This window comes from Stegostoma tigrinum, chromosome 9 (genome assembly GCF_030684315.1).
Source record: "Stegostoma tigrinum isolate sSteTig4 chromosome 9, sSteTig4.hap1, whole genome shotgun sequence".
NCBI classification, from domain to species: Eukaryota; Metazoa; Chordata; class Chondrichthyes; order Orectolobiformes; family Stegostomatidae; genus Stegostoma; species Stegostoma tigrinum.
The window spans coordinates 31,128,178-31,146,215 of NC_081362.1; the positions used below are offsets into that span (position 1 = coordinate 31,128,178).

An 18,038-nucleotide genomic window follows, 5' to 3' on the forward strand; every position below is an offset into this window, starting at 1 on the left:
TCTCAGGAGCACAAAAGCTGACGTTTCGGGCCTAGACCCTTCTCTAGCCTCTCTGATGAAGGGTCTAGGCCCGAAACGTCAGCTTTTGTGCTCCTGAGATGCTGCTGGGCCTGCTGTGTTCATCCAGCCTCACATTTCGTTATCTTGGATTCTCCAGCATCTGCAGTTCCCATTATCACATATGCACATATACACTCAGGTTCCTCTGCTTCTGCACCTCCTTAAGAATTATGCCCCTAATTTTATATTGTCTTTCAATGTTCTTCCAGCCAAAGTTCATCACCTTCTTTGCAATGAACCTCAACTGCCCACTTCCCCAACTTGCTAATGTCCTTTTGGAATTCCACATTGTGTCATCCTCAAACTTGGAAATTGTCCCCTGTGGAACAAATCTAGATCATTAATATCTTTCAGAAAAAGCAAAGGTCCAATACCTGCAGAACTCCACTACAAGCCTCCCACCAGTCTGAAAAATATGGCTTCATTTTTCAAGGACCGCAACTTCCCCTCCACAGTGGTCGAAAATGCCCTCGAGCACATCTCTCGTGTTTCCCGCAACTCATCCCCCACACTCCGTCCCTGTAATAACAACAAAAACAGAATCCCCCTCATTCTCACGTACCATGCCACCAACCGCCGGATCCAATGCATCATCCTCTGGCACTTCCACCACTTGCAATCTGACCTCACTACCATACACATTTTTGCCTCCCTACCCTTATCTGCTTTCTGGAGGGACCACTCTCTCTGTGACTCCCTTGTCTGCTCCACACTCCTCACCGCCGGCACCTTTCCCTGCAACCACAGGAAGTGCGACACCTACCCCTACACTTCCTCCTTTACCCCAATCCCAGGCCCCAAGAACACCTTCCACATCAAACAAATGGTCGCCTGCATATCTGCTAATATGGTATACTGTATCTGCTGTTCCCGTTGTGGCCTCCTGTACATCAGGGAAACCCAGCGGAGGCATGGAGGCCGCTTTGTAGAACACCTATGCTCGGTTCGCGACAAATGACTGCACCACCCAGCCACGAACCATTTCAACACCCCCGCTCACTCCTTGAAGGACATGTCCATGCTGGGCCTCCTCCAGTGCCACAATGATGCCACCCAAAGGTTGCAGGAACAGCACCTCATATTTTGCTTGGGAACCCTGCAGCTCAATGGTGTCAATGTGGACTTCACAACCTTCAAAATCTCCCCACCCCCAACCGCATCCCAAAAACAGCCCAGCTTATCCCTGCCTCCCAAATCTGCCCGTCCTTTCTCCCACCTAACCACTCCTCTCACTTCAACCCCCACCCCTACCTCCTACCTACCGTCCTTATCCCTGCCTCCTTGACCTGTCCATCTTCCCTGGACTGACCAATCCCCACCCTAACTGTCCACCTACACTCACCTTTACTGGGTCCATCCCCACCTCCTTGACCTGTCTGTCTCCTCTCCACCTATCTGCTCCTTTATCCATCTTCTATCTCTCTCTCTCTCGCTTTTTTCCAGAATCCCCTTCCCACCCCCGCCATTTCTGAAGAAGGGTTCACACCTGAAACATAAGCTTTCCTGCTTCTTTGATGCTGTTGGCCTGCTGTGTTTGTCCAGCTCTACACCTTGTTATCTCTCTCATTGATCATTACTGCCTATTTTCTATCATTCAGTTACTTCGTGTCCACTTTGTTACTGTTTATTTCATACTATGATCTATAATTTACTTCATTAGACTGTCATGTCCTGTATCAAGTGCCTCCTAGTAATCCATGTGCACCACATCAACAATGTTACCCTCATTTGTCCTTTCTGTCACCTCTTCAAAAGTTCCTGCAAGTGAGTTAAACTCTATTTCCCCTTTAAAAATCCCTGCTGACTCTTCGTCATCAACCTAATGTTTTTTTTCCATGTAATTACTAATTCTATCCCAAATAATTGTTTCTAGACATTCTCCCGTCACCAAAGTTAACCAGTTTGGTCTCTAATTTCTGGATTAGCCTTGCAACATTGTTTTGTTTGCAATTCTGTAGTCTTCTGGCATCTCCCTGAGTTTAGGGAAGGCTGAAAGATTATGGCCACTCATCTCTGACTCCCCAGATTCTGTTCACCACCTACAAGGCAAAAGTTATGGGTTTGATGGAACACTCCTAACCTGCCTAGATGAGTGCAGCTCCAAATAAAACCTGCAAAGCCTGACATCATCCAGACCAAACCAGCCTGTAGAATAACAAAGTGTGAAGCTGGATGAATACAGCAGGCCAAGCAGCATCTCAGAAGCACAAAAGCTGATGTTTCGGGCCTAGACCCTTCATCAGAGAGGATGATCAGAGATCAGAGAGGTCTAGGCCCGAAACGTCAGCTTTTGTGCTCTTCAGATGCTGCTTGGCCTGCTGTGTTCATCCAGCTTCACACTTTGTTATCTTGGATTCTCCAGCACCTGCAGTTCCCATTATCACTCAGCCTGTTGAATAGCTCTCCATCTGACACCTTAAACATTCATTTCCTTTTTGACTGATCATATGTGACTCAAAACATTAGGTTTGTTTCCCTTTCCAAAGATGCAACCAGACCTGTTGAGGTTCTCCAGTATTTCTATGCTTATTTATGACTTGGAACCATATCACTGGGTAGGAGATTTTACAAGGAAATCGAGGAGAAATATTTTCATTCTGCAGGTAATGGGCCTCTGAAATTCAGTGCATATAAATGTGGTTGAAATAGACATGCTTGTTTCATTAAAAAATACTTGGATATGCACTTAACATGTCATAACCAATAATACTACAGAGTAAGAGTCAGGAATTGAGATTGGCCAGGATTGCTTTTTGTTGCAAGTGTTGAATTGATAGGCTGAATTGCCTCCATTAGTGCTGTAAGTTTCTATGATTCCAATAAAGGAAGAATGTTGCAACAATGCCGTCAGTGGAAATCATTCAGAAACTAAGTGAAGCTTAGTGAAATGTTGCGGAAATTTGCTGATGATTATAATGTGTTAGGAGGCTGTAGTATTGCAGTAACGTTACTAGACTAATAACCTAGAGCCCTAGGCAAATGTTCTGGGGAAATGGCTTTGAATCGCAGCATGGGAGATAGTGGATTTGAATTAGAAGAAAACTAACCAAAAGAAAAGTAACTTTTGACTGTTGTAAAAACCCATCTGCTTCCGATTTTCTCAAGGTAAGTAAATCTATCATCTTTATCCGGTCTGGCTTTTGTACGTATGTGTTGTCCAACAGCAATGTGCATCACTTTTAGCTGCCCTGTGCTGGGCAACAAATTCTACCCTAAACAGTGGCACCCACATTGTGTTTAACAAAGATTATGCAGCATTAGTTGCACCTTGTTGTCCATGTATACCTATTGTTGTCATTTTACAGACTGTCAGGAATCAGCAACTTAAGTTCACTGCTTCAAACAGGAGAAAAATAAAATGTGTAGGAAAGGTATCCTAAAGCTGCTGCTGGTGTCTTCTAATTGATAGCATAGCATCATTTCAGGTTGTGCAATATTTCTTAATGAGGGTGCAACCATACTGGAAAAAGGGGAACGTAACTTTGAAAAAAGTGTGCCTTCTGTCATCTAGTGTAAAATTCAACATAAATAACAACTTTTGATTGTAACCTACACTAATTTAGGAGCTTCCTAACCTGATCTGACCTTCTCTTCACAGGATTTCTGTTCAGAATTTAGTAGACAGCTGGCCATCTCTTTTAACATTGCTGAAAGATTCTGTTCAACTTTGTCTACCCCCACCAGGGCAATTCCTCATCCTTGGGTAAGAAGAACTAGAAGTTATTCAGAATAGGAGGAGCAGAGAGGCAAGATTATATTTTAATGTCTGAATATTCAAACATGGACTTTAATACTCCTTGTGAATTGGATTTGATAGAGTGCTTTGTGTGAAGACCTTTGACACACAGTTACATTGGAGTTGTCGGTGCCTGCATTAGCTCATGATCTATAATTGGTAGCCTCATACTCCTTTCAAGGCTTAACTGTTCAAGGCAGATTGTCACATTTACCCAAACATTTCGGGGGAAGGTAGCCTCAATGGAGAGTGAAGTCAAACCATCAAAATGCATCCAGTGTTCAACTATTGAAAAAACTAGGGAATTATAAACCAGTAACTGTGATGAGTAACTCAGAAGATCTTTGACCTTGTTCTGAAAGCTTATCTAAAATTTCAGGAAGCCATAATGATTTAAATGCAATGTGATTTGCAAGTAGTTGTATGCAAATCTATTCTGATTCTTTGAGGAGATAACTAATTTCCTATAAATGAAGAATCTCCAGAGGCCCTGATTTTATCCCAACTTTAAACAAAACATAGATTCCCTACTGTGTGGAAGCAGGGCATTTGGCCCATCAACTCTTCACCAACCCTCTGAAGAGCATCCCACCCAGATCCACCTCTTACCCTATCCTGTAACTCTGTATTTTCCATGGCTAATCTACCTAGCCTACACATCCGTGGGCATTATGAGCAATTTTGCATACCCAATCCACCTAACCTGCACAACCCTGGACTGTGGGAGAAAACCAGAGCACCCAGAGGAAACCCACACAGACGTAGGGAGATTGTGCAAGCTCCACACAGACAGCCACCCAAGGATGGAATGGAACCTGGGTATTTGGTGCTGTGAGCCACCATGGACTCATCTTTTAAATTAAACAATATTAAGTGAAGCTTTGATTCCTGTAGGAATCATTATTAAAAGTTAAATTCTAAAAAGCCTTCCTTCCAGATAAAAAACATTATAATACATTAGATACAAAGATTGGTGGAGTTGCAGATAGTGAAAATGATTGTCAGAGGATACAGCGGGATGTAGATCAGTTGGAGGCATGGGCAGAAAAATGGCAGATGGAGTTTAATCTGTACAAATGTGAGCTGATGCATTTTGGAAGGTTGAGGACAAGTGGAAATAATATAGTAAATGGCAGAAGCCTTAGAAGTATTGATATTCAGAGAGATCTGGATGTGCAGGTCCACAGATCACTGAAGGTGGCAGTGCTGCTGGATAAGGTAGTAAAAAATATTTATGGTATGCGTGCCTTCATTGGAAAAGGCACTGAGTATAAGGATAGACAACTTATGTCGTAGCTTTATAGAAGTTTAGTAGGGTCACACTTGGAATATTGCTTATAGTTCTAGTCACCACAATACCAGAAGGATGTTGGATGCTTTGGAGAGGGTACAGAAAAGGTTTACCAGCATATTGCCCGGGATGGAAGTTTTAGCTATGAAGGAAGGTTGGATAAACTGGATAGACAGTGTTTGTTTTCACTGGAACCCTGTAGTTTTGGGGAGTGTGGGCATCCCGTTGGAAGTGTATAAAATTGTGAATGGCATGGATAGAGTGTAAAGTATGAGGCCATTTTCCAGGATGAAGGGATCAATTACTAGGGGACACAGGTTTAAAGTGCAAAGTGGGGGGTGGGGTGGGGGGGACGGTGATGTAATTCAAAAGAGATGTGCAAGGCAAGTTTTTCGCACAAAGTGTGATGAATGCTTGGAACATGCGGCCAGTGAAAGTGGTAGAAGCAGACATAATTGCAGCATTCAAGAAGCAATTGGACAAATATATGAATAGGAAGAGAAGAAAGGGATATGGATCCTGTAAATGAAGACAGTTTTAAATATGGAAGAGCAAAATGTGTTGGCGCAGGCATGGAAGGCCAAAGGGCCTCCTGCTATGCTGTATTTTTCTTTGTTTATATTATCACTGTACCCTGTAAGTTGAAATACAATTCTTCATATGACTAAATTCCTACAACAGCAAATTAAATTACTGTTAACATAAAATTAAAAGTTTTGGGATATTGTTGGATAACAGTTGCTACCTGCCCTGAGCAGGTGGCCTGGACCTTGTTGATGGGAGCTCCCTGTTGCAGATCTTGGGCAATGTTATATGGCCACAAATGGGAGAGCTGGATATGGGGAGCAATCTCAAGTCAAACAGTGAGGGAGGTGTCACTAAAATAGCACCTACTGTGTCACAATGCTGCAGTAAACTGCATTAAAATAAATCTTTCCATACTTAATGAGATTTCAGGGCCCATTGACAAAAGCAAAGAGAAACAGACAATGGCGTGTAAAGGATTCCTGTAAAGTCCTTATAACATTTTCAGTGATCTGTTTTTGCAGACATTAAAAACTCATTTTTATAGAGGTGACATTGCCAGTTGGAATGAAAATGTGCAGTGGCTGCTTGTATTCACAATGCCAAAAATGCATTTTCACAGCTGTTACTAAACATTGGTCACTTATTCAACATGACCAATGTTATTCACCATATTTGTTGGACCTTGATCTGTGTTTCCTGACAAAACAAAACACATTGCAAAAATAATTTATGAATTGCCAAGTGCTTTGGAATGTGCTGAGTTTATAGAAATGTTTTTAATACTAGTTTGTTCCTAACTTTTGTTTGCAGAGTACTTAATGAATTTATCATGAAAAACCCCAATCTGGAAAACAAAAAGGACCAAAGAGACCTGCAGGTAAAACTAGTTACATTTGATAAATCTATTTTGCTAACCCAGTTAATTAAAGATAATCAATCTTGTTGCAGCAGTAGTATATTAATGAGTGATTTAATAGTCTGTTCATGTCTTTAATATGCTAGGATATCTCCTATAAGATAGTGGAGACCATTGGAACCATTGCAGGCTCTTCTTTGGAGCAGACCACCTGGCTAAGGAGGAATCTAGAAGTAAAGGCTTCTCCACAAATCCTAGTGGAAGGAAACAACTTGGAAAGAGATGCTGAAGGTGTGAATCATTCTAATTCTGATGCTACATGAACACACCTATCAAGACCATTAAAGAAATACATATTTTAAAGGAGTGTTAAGCTCTTTGGTTGAAATGCTAGTCATGATTAGCTGGGAATGGGCAAAGTAATTTGAACCAACCCTCCCAATTGAATACAACAACAATAATCTTCACTGTCAACTTTAGGGCCAGTTTGCTAATACAAACACATACAAATACATACATACACCATTTAAATCTGTCTTTTATTCTTAATGAAAAATACTTTGCATGAGGTTGCAGTCTTTCTTGCTGAGCCAGTGTGTTTGGTTACCGACCTTCTTCATCCTGCTAGGTAACATCATCAGTGCGCCTCTGGTGAAGTGTTGGTGTTCTGTCCCACCTTGGTTTGCTGGGGGTGGTTGGTATCACTTCCAGTTCTGTTTTTCAGTGGTTTGTATATCGGGTTCAGTTCAGTGTGTTTGTTGACGGAGTTCTGGTTGGAATACCAGGCGTCCAGGAATTCCCTGGCATGTCTCTATTTGGCTCGAGCTATTATGGGTCGTTCTCCCCGTCAAATTTATGTTCTTCTTTGTCCGTATGTATTGACACTGGTGAGAACTGGTCATGTCTCTTGGTGGTTACTTGGTGTTTGTGTAAGCTTATTGCCAGTTTTCTTTGAGTTTGGCCTATGTCATGTTTTTCACAGTCCTTGTGGTATTTTGTATATTATGTTAGTTTTATTGGTTGTGGGTATAGGATCCTTTACATTCATCAGTAGCTGTCGCATGATAGCTGTTGCTTTGTGGGCTACCCTGATACCTAGGGGCCTGAGTAGTCTTGTGGTCATCTCTGATATGTCTCTGATGTACAGTAGGGTGACTAGTGTGTCTGGTTGTGATAACAGTGTGGAGCTGGAGGAAGACAGCAGGCCAGGCAGTAACAGAGGGTCTGAAGAAGGGTCCCAACCCGAAACCTCAACTTTCCTACTCCTATGATGCTGCCTGTTTTGCTGTGTTCCTCCATCTCCACATTGTGTTATGTCTGACTCCAGCATAGGCAGTTCTTACTATATCTGAGTGTGTCTGGCTGTACTGTGTTTTGTTGTGGTCTGTCTGCAGCAATGTGGAATTGCGCAAAGCAGAACCAGGAGCACTTATATGGAGTTTTTAAAAGGACTGGATATCCAAAAAGCACAATCTGCTGTTATCTCCACGACAGAACACCACAAGAAGATAGAACACGGCCAGACACACTAGTCTCCCTACCGTACAACAGAGACATATCAGAAATAACTACAAGGCTACTCAGACTGCTAGGTATCTGGGTGACCCACAAATCAACAACCACCCTGCATCAGCTACTAACAAATGTAAAGAATCCCGTACCCACAACCAATAAAACTAATGTAATATACAAAATATCATGCAAGGACTTTGAAAAACATTACGTAGGTGAACCTGGAAAAAAGCTGACCATAAGGATACACAAACACCAACTAGCCACCAAGAGCCACAACCAATTCTCACTGGTCTCAATACGCACGGACGACGAAGAACACAAATTCGACGGGAGAATCCAGCCATAAAAGCACGAGTCAAACAGAGTCATGCCAGGGAATTCTTGGAGGCCTGGTATTCCATCTGGAACCCCGTCAACAAACACATTGAACATTGAACTGGACGCAATGTACAAACCATTTAAGAACAGAACCAGAAGTGATGCCAACCACCCCAGCAAACCGAGGCATACGAATAACAAACGGGACAGAATGCCAGTGCTTCACCAGAGGCGCACTGATGATGTTACCTAGCAGGGTGACGAAACGTCTACAACTAAACACACCAGCTTGGCAAGCAAGTCTACAACCTCATCCATAACCTGAGCTACAAATCCTCTCAAAAACTGTAAATATATTACATCTCCAAGGGAAAAATAGTTACTCTGAACTTGGAATTAATTTAGCTTGAAGTTCTACAATAGAATTCAACTTTAAGTAATCTTCTTTGAATTTAATTTGAAGAATGGTTTATTGCAATAAAATGTGTTTTTACCATCAGCAATGAACATAGAGTGCCTGCTTTTCATTATCATTCAGCTGGCCACATTGAAGAATTCTGACTGAGACAAGCAGGGTCTAAACTAGACTGTGTAAATTAGAATAATAAAATGTGAGGCTGGATGAACACAGCAGGCCCAGCAGCATCCCAGGAGCACAAAAGCTGACGTTTCGGGCCTAGACCGAAAGGGTCTAGGCCCGAAACGTCAGCTTTTGTGCTCCTGGGATGCTGCTGGGCCTGCTGTGTTCATCCAGCCTCACATTTTATTATCCTGGATTCTCCAGCATCTGCAGTTCCCATTATCATTGTGTAAATTAGAATGTTTAGTTCAATGTAATTTTGTATTCGGAAAGTGAAATAGAGAAAAAAGAGAGATGGAATTCATCAGTGAAACAAAAAGGTAAATGTTTTATTTTTAAGATTTACAAGATTAGATTCCCTACAGTGTGGAAACAGGCCCTTCAGCCCAACAAGTCCACACCGCCCCTTGAAACATCCCACCCAGACCCATCCCCGTATAACCCACACACCCCTGAACACAACAGGCAATTTAGCATGGCCGATCCACGTCTTTGGACTGTGGGAGGAAACCGGAGCACACGGAGGAAACCCACGCAGACACTGCGAGAACGTGCAAACTCCACACAGACAGTCGCCTGAGGCTGGAATCGAACCGTGGTCTCTGGTGTTGTGAGGCGGCAGTGCTAACCACTGAGCCACCGTGCCACCCTAAACAACAAAAAATAAAAGTTAAAGAAGCAAAATTCCAGGCTTGTAAAAGTAACCTTTCAGTGTCTTGGCAGATTATTTAGTTGTGGGCATTGAAACCTATCCTTGTAACTTGATTAGACAAAAATCAGTGGAAGCAACTTTTTAAAAAATGAGAAATTCCCACAGTATTGATTTTGCTAGTTTTAATCGGGTTTCATGACCTGTTCAGTCCAAAACAATTTTTAGTTATGTTGTTAATTGACTTATGATATTTTCTGTTCTGCCCAGGTATTATGTTGACAGCAGTGATGGAGACATCCAGTATCACACCTTCTGTATACAGTGTACATGCGCTGACCTTACTGGCTGAGGTATGGAAACTCAACACATCTTGCTTAAATATTTGTTCTGTTGACACCTTCACACTCTAGATATTCCACTTCAAAGGCACTGACTTTCATTGGAGTACTCATGTGACGGTAGGTTTTTAAGATAGACATCTTAACATTTTGGACTCCACATCTAAGCCTGATGCTGCTGTCCCCCATTTTCAGCAAAATCACGATGTAGCAGTCAGAAGTTCTATTGCCTTTTCTTCTCTGAAATATTCAGTTCCTGTGCTCTCACTGCTGTTCCTAGGAATTAGGCTGAATCAGCATAGCTTGACCAACAGTTGGATCACTTTGATTACTTTCATTCAGTGTCATGTCAATCATAGTGTAATTACTACTAACATTATTTGAAGCATTATTTGGAGGCTCCAGCTGTCTATGTTGCATGTCTGGACACTGAAGAAATACTACACACTCTCATGTTCTGAAATTGCGTGTGAAGTTTAAACTTTGATGCGCTGATTGCACTGCCTGGTACCCTGCACATGAACCTGCCTGCATACTTAGTGTGGAAGTGTTAGGCTGGTTAATACTTGGTCAACAACACCCCCAAACTGTGTAAACCACATGCCAGATTCACCCACTCCCCAATCCAACTTGACTTCTTTCCCAACACAAGTACCCCTTCCAGCCTGACTAAGAATCAACTCAACTGACCCAGTGCTTGCCTAACCTGATTGCCCCTTCCAACCTGACAACCTTTCCTGCAACCCAATGTCCCTCCTACCCCCACCATCCCTGGCAACAACACTCTGACCCAGCTGCTGACTTCACCTAACACCAGCCTGTTGAAATATCTGAATATAACAGCTGGTGCTGTAAAAGGGTGTGCGTTGTGTCCTTCCTTCAACTTTCCTGGAGAGCTTAGGAGGCAGACTTCTGCTTTTGCTGGAATGCAAGGCCCAGTTGAAAATGCAGCAGGGCACATAAAAAGCTTCAAGAGCAACAGGAATATGCCCAAAATCATTTGACTGAAAAATATGTCCAATATCTCTGAGTGTGTCTGAAAAGGGTCACTTTTCTTGAAACATTAACTCTGTTCTCTCTCCACAGATGCTGCCAGACCTGCTGAGTTTCTCCAAAAATTTCTGACTTTGTTTGAGCTCTTCAGCATCTGCAGTTGTTTGTTTATTTCTGTAAATGTCCATTCCAATTTGAATAGGTGCTTCCTGCACTAGAACATGTCTAAACGGTAGTAGATTCACCAACTTCAGGTACGTTTAAGTCGTCATTGGATAAGCATATGGACGTACATGGAATAGTGTAGGTTAGATGGGCTTCAGATTGGTATGACAGGTCGGCACAACATCGAGGGCCGAAGGGCCTGTACTGTGCTGTAATGTTCTATGTTCTATGTTCTCTAAATTTCCCAAGAATGTAAAGCCTCCCTCCTGCATCACAGCTCAAGTCACATGCCGATTCTCCCCGTCATCCTCTTCCTATTCTTTGGAGTATGTGGCACAGGAATTAATCCAGAGACCACTACCCTCAATTTCTTTTAAAATTATTTCCTACATTCTTGAATAGGATCTCAATTCCTCTCTCTCTATGCAATTGGTACCACAATTTCTGGTTTATTCATTGACCCTCTGCGGAATACTTTACACTTTCTGTGTTGTTCTTTACCTTCACATTGGTGAGGTAACACACCATACAGGACTACAGAGAGGTTCAAGCTACATTTGAGTGATAGTGACCTGGAGCTTGTTACCTACAAGCTTGGTGAAAAAGATCAGGAGCATATTGCAAATAAGCTTGATGGAGGAGACGTACTGTAATTTCAAAAGGAAACAAAATGGTTAGTACAGCTATAAGGGATAGAACAGTACCATGATACTGATTGGATTGATCTACAGTCAGTGTTTTGTTAGTACTGAATGGGATTTTTAAGGTCTGATCAAAATAAATACAAGAAGACACATGCACTTCAATACATAGCAAGTTTATTAGCTTAATCTACTTTACAAAGAAACAAATGAGTAATCCAATGGTTTAGAGATAATGGGAACTGCAGATGCTGGAGAATCCAAGACAACAAAATGTGAGGCTGGATGAACACAGCAGGTCAAGCAGCATCCCAGGAGCGCAAAAGCTGATGTTTCGGGCCTAGACCCTTCATCAGAGAGGGGGATGGGGTGAGGGTGAGCTACCTAGAATACACCTCCTCCCACCCACCCTCCTGCAAAAATTCCATCCCCTATTCCCAATTCCGCCGCCTCCGCCGCATCTGCTCCCACAATAAGACATTCCACTCCCGCACATCCCAGATGTCCAAGTTCTTCAAGGACCGCAACTTTCCCCCCACAGTGATCGAGAACGCCCTTGACCGCGTCTCCCGCATTTCCCGCAACACATCCCTCACACCCCGCCCCCGCTACAACCGCCCTAAGAGGATCCCCCTTGTTCTCACACACCACCCCACCAACCTCCGGATACAACGCATCATCCTCCAACACTTCCGCCATCTACAATCCGACCCCACCACCCAAGACATTTTTCCATCCCCACACCTGTCTGCTTTCCGGAGAGACCACTCTCTCCGTGACTCCCTTGTTCGCTCCACACTGCCCTCCAACCCCACCACACCTGGCACCTTCCCCTGCAACCGCAGGAAATGCTACACTTGCCCCCACACCTCCTCCATCACCCCTATCCCAGGCCCCAAGATGACATTCCACATTAAGCAGAGGCTCACCTGCACATCTGCCAATGTGGTATACTGCATCCACTGTACCCGGTGTGGCCTACTCTACATTGGGGAAACCAAGCGGAGGCTTGGGGACCGCTTTGCAGAACACTTCCGCTCAGTTCGCAACAAACAACTGCCCCTCCCAGCCGCAAACCATTTCCACTCCCCCTCCCACTCTTTAGATGACATGTCCATCATGGGCCTCCTGCAGTGCCACAGTGATGCCACCCGTAGGTTGCAGGAACAGCAACTCATTCCGCCTGGGAACCCTGCAGCCTAATGGTATCAATGTGGACTTCACCAGTTTCAAAATCTCCCCTTGCCCCACCGCATCCCTAAACCAACCCAGTTCGTCCCCTCCCCCCACAGCACCACACAACCAGCCCAGCTCTTCCCCTCCGCCCACTGCATCCCAAAACCAGTCCAACCTGTCTCTGCCTCCCTAACCTGATCTTCCTCTCACCTGTCCCTTCCTCCCACCCCAAGCCGCACCCCCATCTACCTACTAACCTCATCCCACCTCCTTGACCTGTCCGTCTTCCTTGGACTGACCTATCCCCTCCCTACCTCCCCACCTATACTCTCTCCACCTATCTTCTTTTCTCTCCATCTTCGGTCCACCTCCCCCTCTCTCCCTATTTATTCCAGAACCCTCACCCCATCCCCCTCTCTGATGAAGGGTCTAGGCCCGAAACGTCAGCTTTTGCGCTCCTGGGATGCTGCTTGGCCTGCTGTGTCAATCCAATGGTTTAAACTACTTTACACGTAGGCAAACTAATGAATCTCATGACTTTTGACTTTTTGGGGACTGGCACCTGAAGTTCAATTTCAGATTCTATGGCACTGGAGTTACAAATTCCAGTCTGATGGTGAATATCCATAGCCCTATTCTTGCCAACTCCAGCCGAATGTGAAAATCCACGAGTTGGCAAGAGTCCCCAGATTAAACTATTCTGAATCTAATAATAAGTGCCATCTCTGAGCATTTTCCCCCACTATTCTTTTGTGCAAAAACAGGTTCAGGTGCTCCTGTGTCTTTGTGCAGGATTCTGTTCCCAAGCTCACCCAACTTCATTGCAGTTACCTTGCTGCCAAAACGGGCTGTTTTTACATTAAACCTGTTTTGATTAGATTCCCTGCAGTGCAGAAACAGGCCCTTTGGCCCAACAAGTTCACACCACTCTTTGGAGCATCCCACCCAAACCCCTGAACACTACGGGCAATTTAGCATGGCCAATCCAGCTAGCCTGCACATCTTTGGACTGTGGGAGGAAACCGCAGCACCCAGAGGAAACCCACACAGACACGAGGAGAACGTGCAAACTCTGCACAGACAGCTGCCCAAGGCTGGAACTGAACCCAGGTCCCTGGTGCTGTGAGGTTGCAGTGCTAACCACTGAGCCACCGTGCCGCTGTTAAGGAAAAATATGCAGTTAATGGCAGGACTCTGAACAGCATTGATCTACAGAAAGATCTTGGGGTTCAAGTCCATAGCTCCCTGAAAGTAGCCACACAAGTAGATAGTGTGATAAAGAGAGTGTAAAGGCATGCTTGCCTTTAATGGTCTGGGAATTAAGTACAAGAGTCAGGATGTCATGTTACAGCTTTATAAGACTTTGATTAGGCCACATTTAGAATAATATGTTCAGTTCTGGTCACCACATTACAGGAGGGATGTGGAGGCTTTGGAGAGGGTGCAGAAGAGGTTTGCGATGATGCTGACGAATTTCTGGAGGAGGGTCACTGGACCCAAAACGTTAACTCTGATTATTCTTCACAGATGCTGCCAGACACACTGAGCTTTTCCAGCAACTTCTGTTTTTGTTCCTGATTTACAGCATCCATAATTCTTCTGGTTTTTATCAGGATGCTGCCTAGATTAGGGTGTATGAACATTAAGGAGAGGCTAGAAAACTCGGCTTGTTTTCTCTTCAGCAGCACTAGCTGAGGGGAGACTTGATAAAAGTCCATAAAATTATAAGATGCATAGATAGGGCTGACGGTCAGAATCTTTTTACCAGAGTTAAAATGTCTAATAATAGGGGCCGTGCATTTATGGTTAGAGGGGTAAAGTTCAAAGGCGATGTGAGGGGCAAGTTTTTCTATACAGAGTAGGAGTCTGGAACATACTGTCAGGGATGGTGGTGGAGGCAGATGCAATAGGGGTGTTTAAGGGACTTTTAGATATGCACATAGATATGCAAGGAATAGAGGGATATGGATCAATGACAGGCAGAAGAGATTAGTTTCATTTGGCATCATGTTCAACACATGGTGGTGCTGTATGCTTCTATGTTCTATGCTTATTGCCATGCCCAGTTAACCCTTAACAGGCTGGTTTTCTGATATCACTTTTAAGCCTAACACAACGTTCCACCCTTCATATCTTCAAAACAGATGATCAAGACCTTATATAAGCACATGCATGTTATTGAATAGTTTCTAGCCGATTTTACGTGATAAATGTTTAAGATTGGCTTATGCTTCAGTGGAAACAGGTTTATGCATGAACTTAAAAATTCCCTAGCTTTTCCTTTATTTTTACCTATCTTGTGGATATTTCTTCAGTATTTCCCCACTTTATGTTGTCATGTATGCGTTCATGTCTGAGACCCATTCTTCAATGCATTTTCACCATGCATTCCTGCATGTTAGCTACTTAAGATGTAACAACCACTTCTGCACATTTATATCAGTATTCCAGGATCATGCTATGCATTCTTGAATTTCAGAAAGATCAAAAGTTGGTGGAGAATGCTTATGTATTCTCCTCACCTGGTCCCAGTTCAGGTCACTTTAAAAAAAAACACATGGGCAATGGAGTGACTGCAATGAGGTAAGCCAGGTGAACATGGTAGAATGAGTTTTTTGACTGGATCTGTTGAACTGGTCCAATCAGGGACCCCTAGCTGACAGATATAGATCATAAATCATAGATTCCCTGTAGTGTGGAAATAGGCCTTTTGGCCCAACAAGTCCACACTGACCCACAGAGCGTCCCACCGAGACCCGTCACCTAGAGCCCTCCTAATCTACACACCCAAGAACACTACAGCTAATTTTGCATGGCCAATCCACCTAGCCTGCACATCTTCGGATTGTGAGAGGAAACCAAAGCACCCAGAGGAAAAACACACAGACACTTGGAGATTGTGCAAACTCCACACAGTCAGTCACCCAAGTTAAAACTTTTCTGATAATTCACAGTGACATTTTAAATTTCTGTTAGAAGGGGGCATAATTTTAAGGTGATTGGAGGAAGGTATAGAGGGGATGTTAGAGGTGGGTTCTTCGCACAGAGAGGTGGGTGTGTGGAATGCACTGCTGGTAGTGGAAGTGGAGTCAGGTAATTTAGAGACTTTTAAGCGATTCTTGGATAGTCACATGGAGGATAGTAAAATGTAGGGTGTGCAGGGTAGATTGATCTTAGTAGGATAATAGGTTGGCACAACATCATGGGCTGAAGGGCCTGTACTGTACTCCACTGTTCTATGTTCTATGTGTTCTTGAAACCTGTTCTAAAACAAATCAAAACCAAAATCATCTGTGGCTGCAGAATAATTCCAGTGGGTTAATAATGTCTAGAATTTATTCCTGTACAAATTCACCCTTTCTTTCACATAGAAGGTGTGTGAGAAGATTTAAAACTGTCAGTACAAAGAGTTAACTCTGCTGATCTCCACAGAGGCAGGACCCAAGTCACCAGGTAAAGTCATGTCATGCTTTCATGAATTCAGTTTAAAACTGTAAATCTTTCCTGATAATTCATAGTGACATTTTAAATTTCTTTTGTCTTAAAGAAAATTTTTACTACTTCTTTCTTTTAAGATTCCCTTCAAAAACCACAAAGTGAGTATGCAGACAAAACATTTCTCATTCCAAATTCTGACTTCAAATTGGAATGTCTTCTAATAAACCAACTGTTTTCATAATAACCTAAACTATGTTTTTCACAGCATCTTTTCTACAGTTTACAGAAGAAGAACACTTCTAAAATTTTTCAAAGAAATAGGATTTTGAAAGTCTTGAATCCATGATGCTTTCAGACCAGTCCTTATTTTGGTACTGATTTTGGTTGAATGCTATCCTTGTAACTGTCATGGGAATTTGCTGTGAATATAATCCAATTTTCACGAAGTTTTTTAACTTCACTGGGGAAAGTAGATTTGTTGATCTCTTCCCTAGCTGTGCCTTTGTTCACCCCTTCTGACTCCTTGAAGACATTATTGTCTCACTACATTGGGATGTAACAGTTGGAAAAACATTGTCAACTGCATTGTCAAGGTTACCTGCCTTGTCTTGCAAACTAAAGTCCCGGCTGCTGTTGCTTCATAGATTTCTGTCTGACATGTTTTGATTTGTGCTATTATCAAGGGAGAAGTCCATTTCTTCATTGCAAATGGACAAACTGGACATTGCTATTGAAACCAAAGTTGGGACTACCTGTATCAGAGATAATGGGAACTGCAGATGCTGGAGATTCCAAGATAATAAAATGTGAGGCTGGATGAACACAGCAGGCCAAGCAGCATCTCAGGAGCACAAAAGCTGACGTTTCGGGCCTAGACCCTTCATCAGAGAGGGGGATGGGGGGAGGGAACTGGAATAAATAGGGAGAGAGGGGGAGGCGGACCGAAGATGGAGAGTAAAGAAGATAGGTGGAGAGGGTGTAGGTGGGGAGGTAGGGAGGGGATAGGTCAGTCCAGGGAAGACGGACAGGTCAAGGAGGTGGGATGAGGTTAGTAGGTAGCTGGGGGTGCGGCTTGGGGTGGGAGGAAGGGATGGGTGAGAGGAAGAACCGGTTAGGGAGGCAGAGACAGGTTGGACTGGTTTTGGGATGCAGTGGGTGGGGGGGAAGAGCTGGGCTGGTTGTGTGGTGCAGTGGGGGGAGGGGATGAACTGGGCTGGTTTAGGGATGCAGTGGGGGAAGGGGAGATTTTGAAACTGGTGAAGTCCACATTGATACCATATGGCTGCAGGGTTCCCAGGCGGAATATGAGTTGCTGTTCCTGCAACCTTCGGGTGGCATCATTGTGGCAGTGCAGGAGGCCCATGATGGACATGTCATCAAGAGAATGGGAGGGGGAGTGGAAATGGTTTGCGACTGGGAGGTGCAGTTGTTTGTTGCGAACTGAGCGGAGGTGTTCTGGGACCGGAGGCTTGGGGACCGCTTTGCAGAACACCTCCGCTCAGTTCGCAACAAACAACTGCACCTCCCAGTCGCAAACCATTTCCACTCCCCCTCCCATTCTCTTGATGACATGTCCATCATGGGCCTCCTGCACTGCCACAATGATGCCACCCGAAGGTTGCAGGAACAGCAACTCATATTCCGCCTGGGAACCCTGCAGCCATATGGTATCAATGTGGACTTCACCAGTTTCAAAATCTCCCCTTCCCCCACTGCATCCCTAAACCAGCCCAGTTCATCCCCTCCCCCCA

General features: G+C 43.9%; 1 protein-coding gene across 6 annotated transcripts in view; it reads left to right on the forward strand.

The window, feature by feature from the left end:
• Positions 1 to 18,038, forward strand: part of dop1a (DOP1 leucine zipper like protein A) — a 626,666-nt gene that overhangs the window by 533,494 nt on the left and 75,134 nt on the right. For all 6 annotated transcript variants that reach the window (XM_059648463.1, XM_059648464.1, XM_059648466.1 and 3 more), the window contains 4 exons: positions 3,659 to 3,763; positions 6,426 to 6,492; positions 6,618 to 6,762; positions 9,804 to 9,886. In XM_059648463.1, the coding sequence (XP_059504446.1) occupies positions 3,659 to 3,763; positions 6,426 to 6,492; positions 6,618 to 6,762; positions 9,804 to 9,886 (400 nt within the window). The remainder of the gene's footprint in view (positions 1 to 3,658; positions 3,764 to 6,425; positions 6,493 to 6,617; positions 6,763 to 9,803; positions 9,887 to 18,038) is intronic.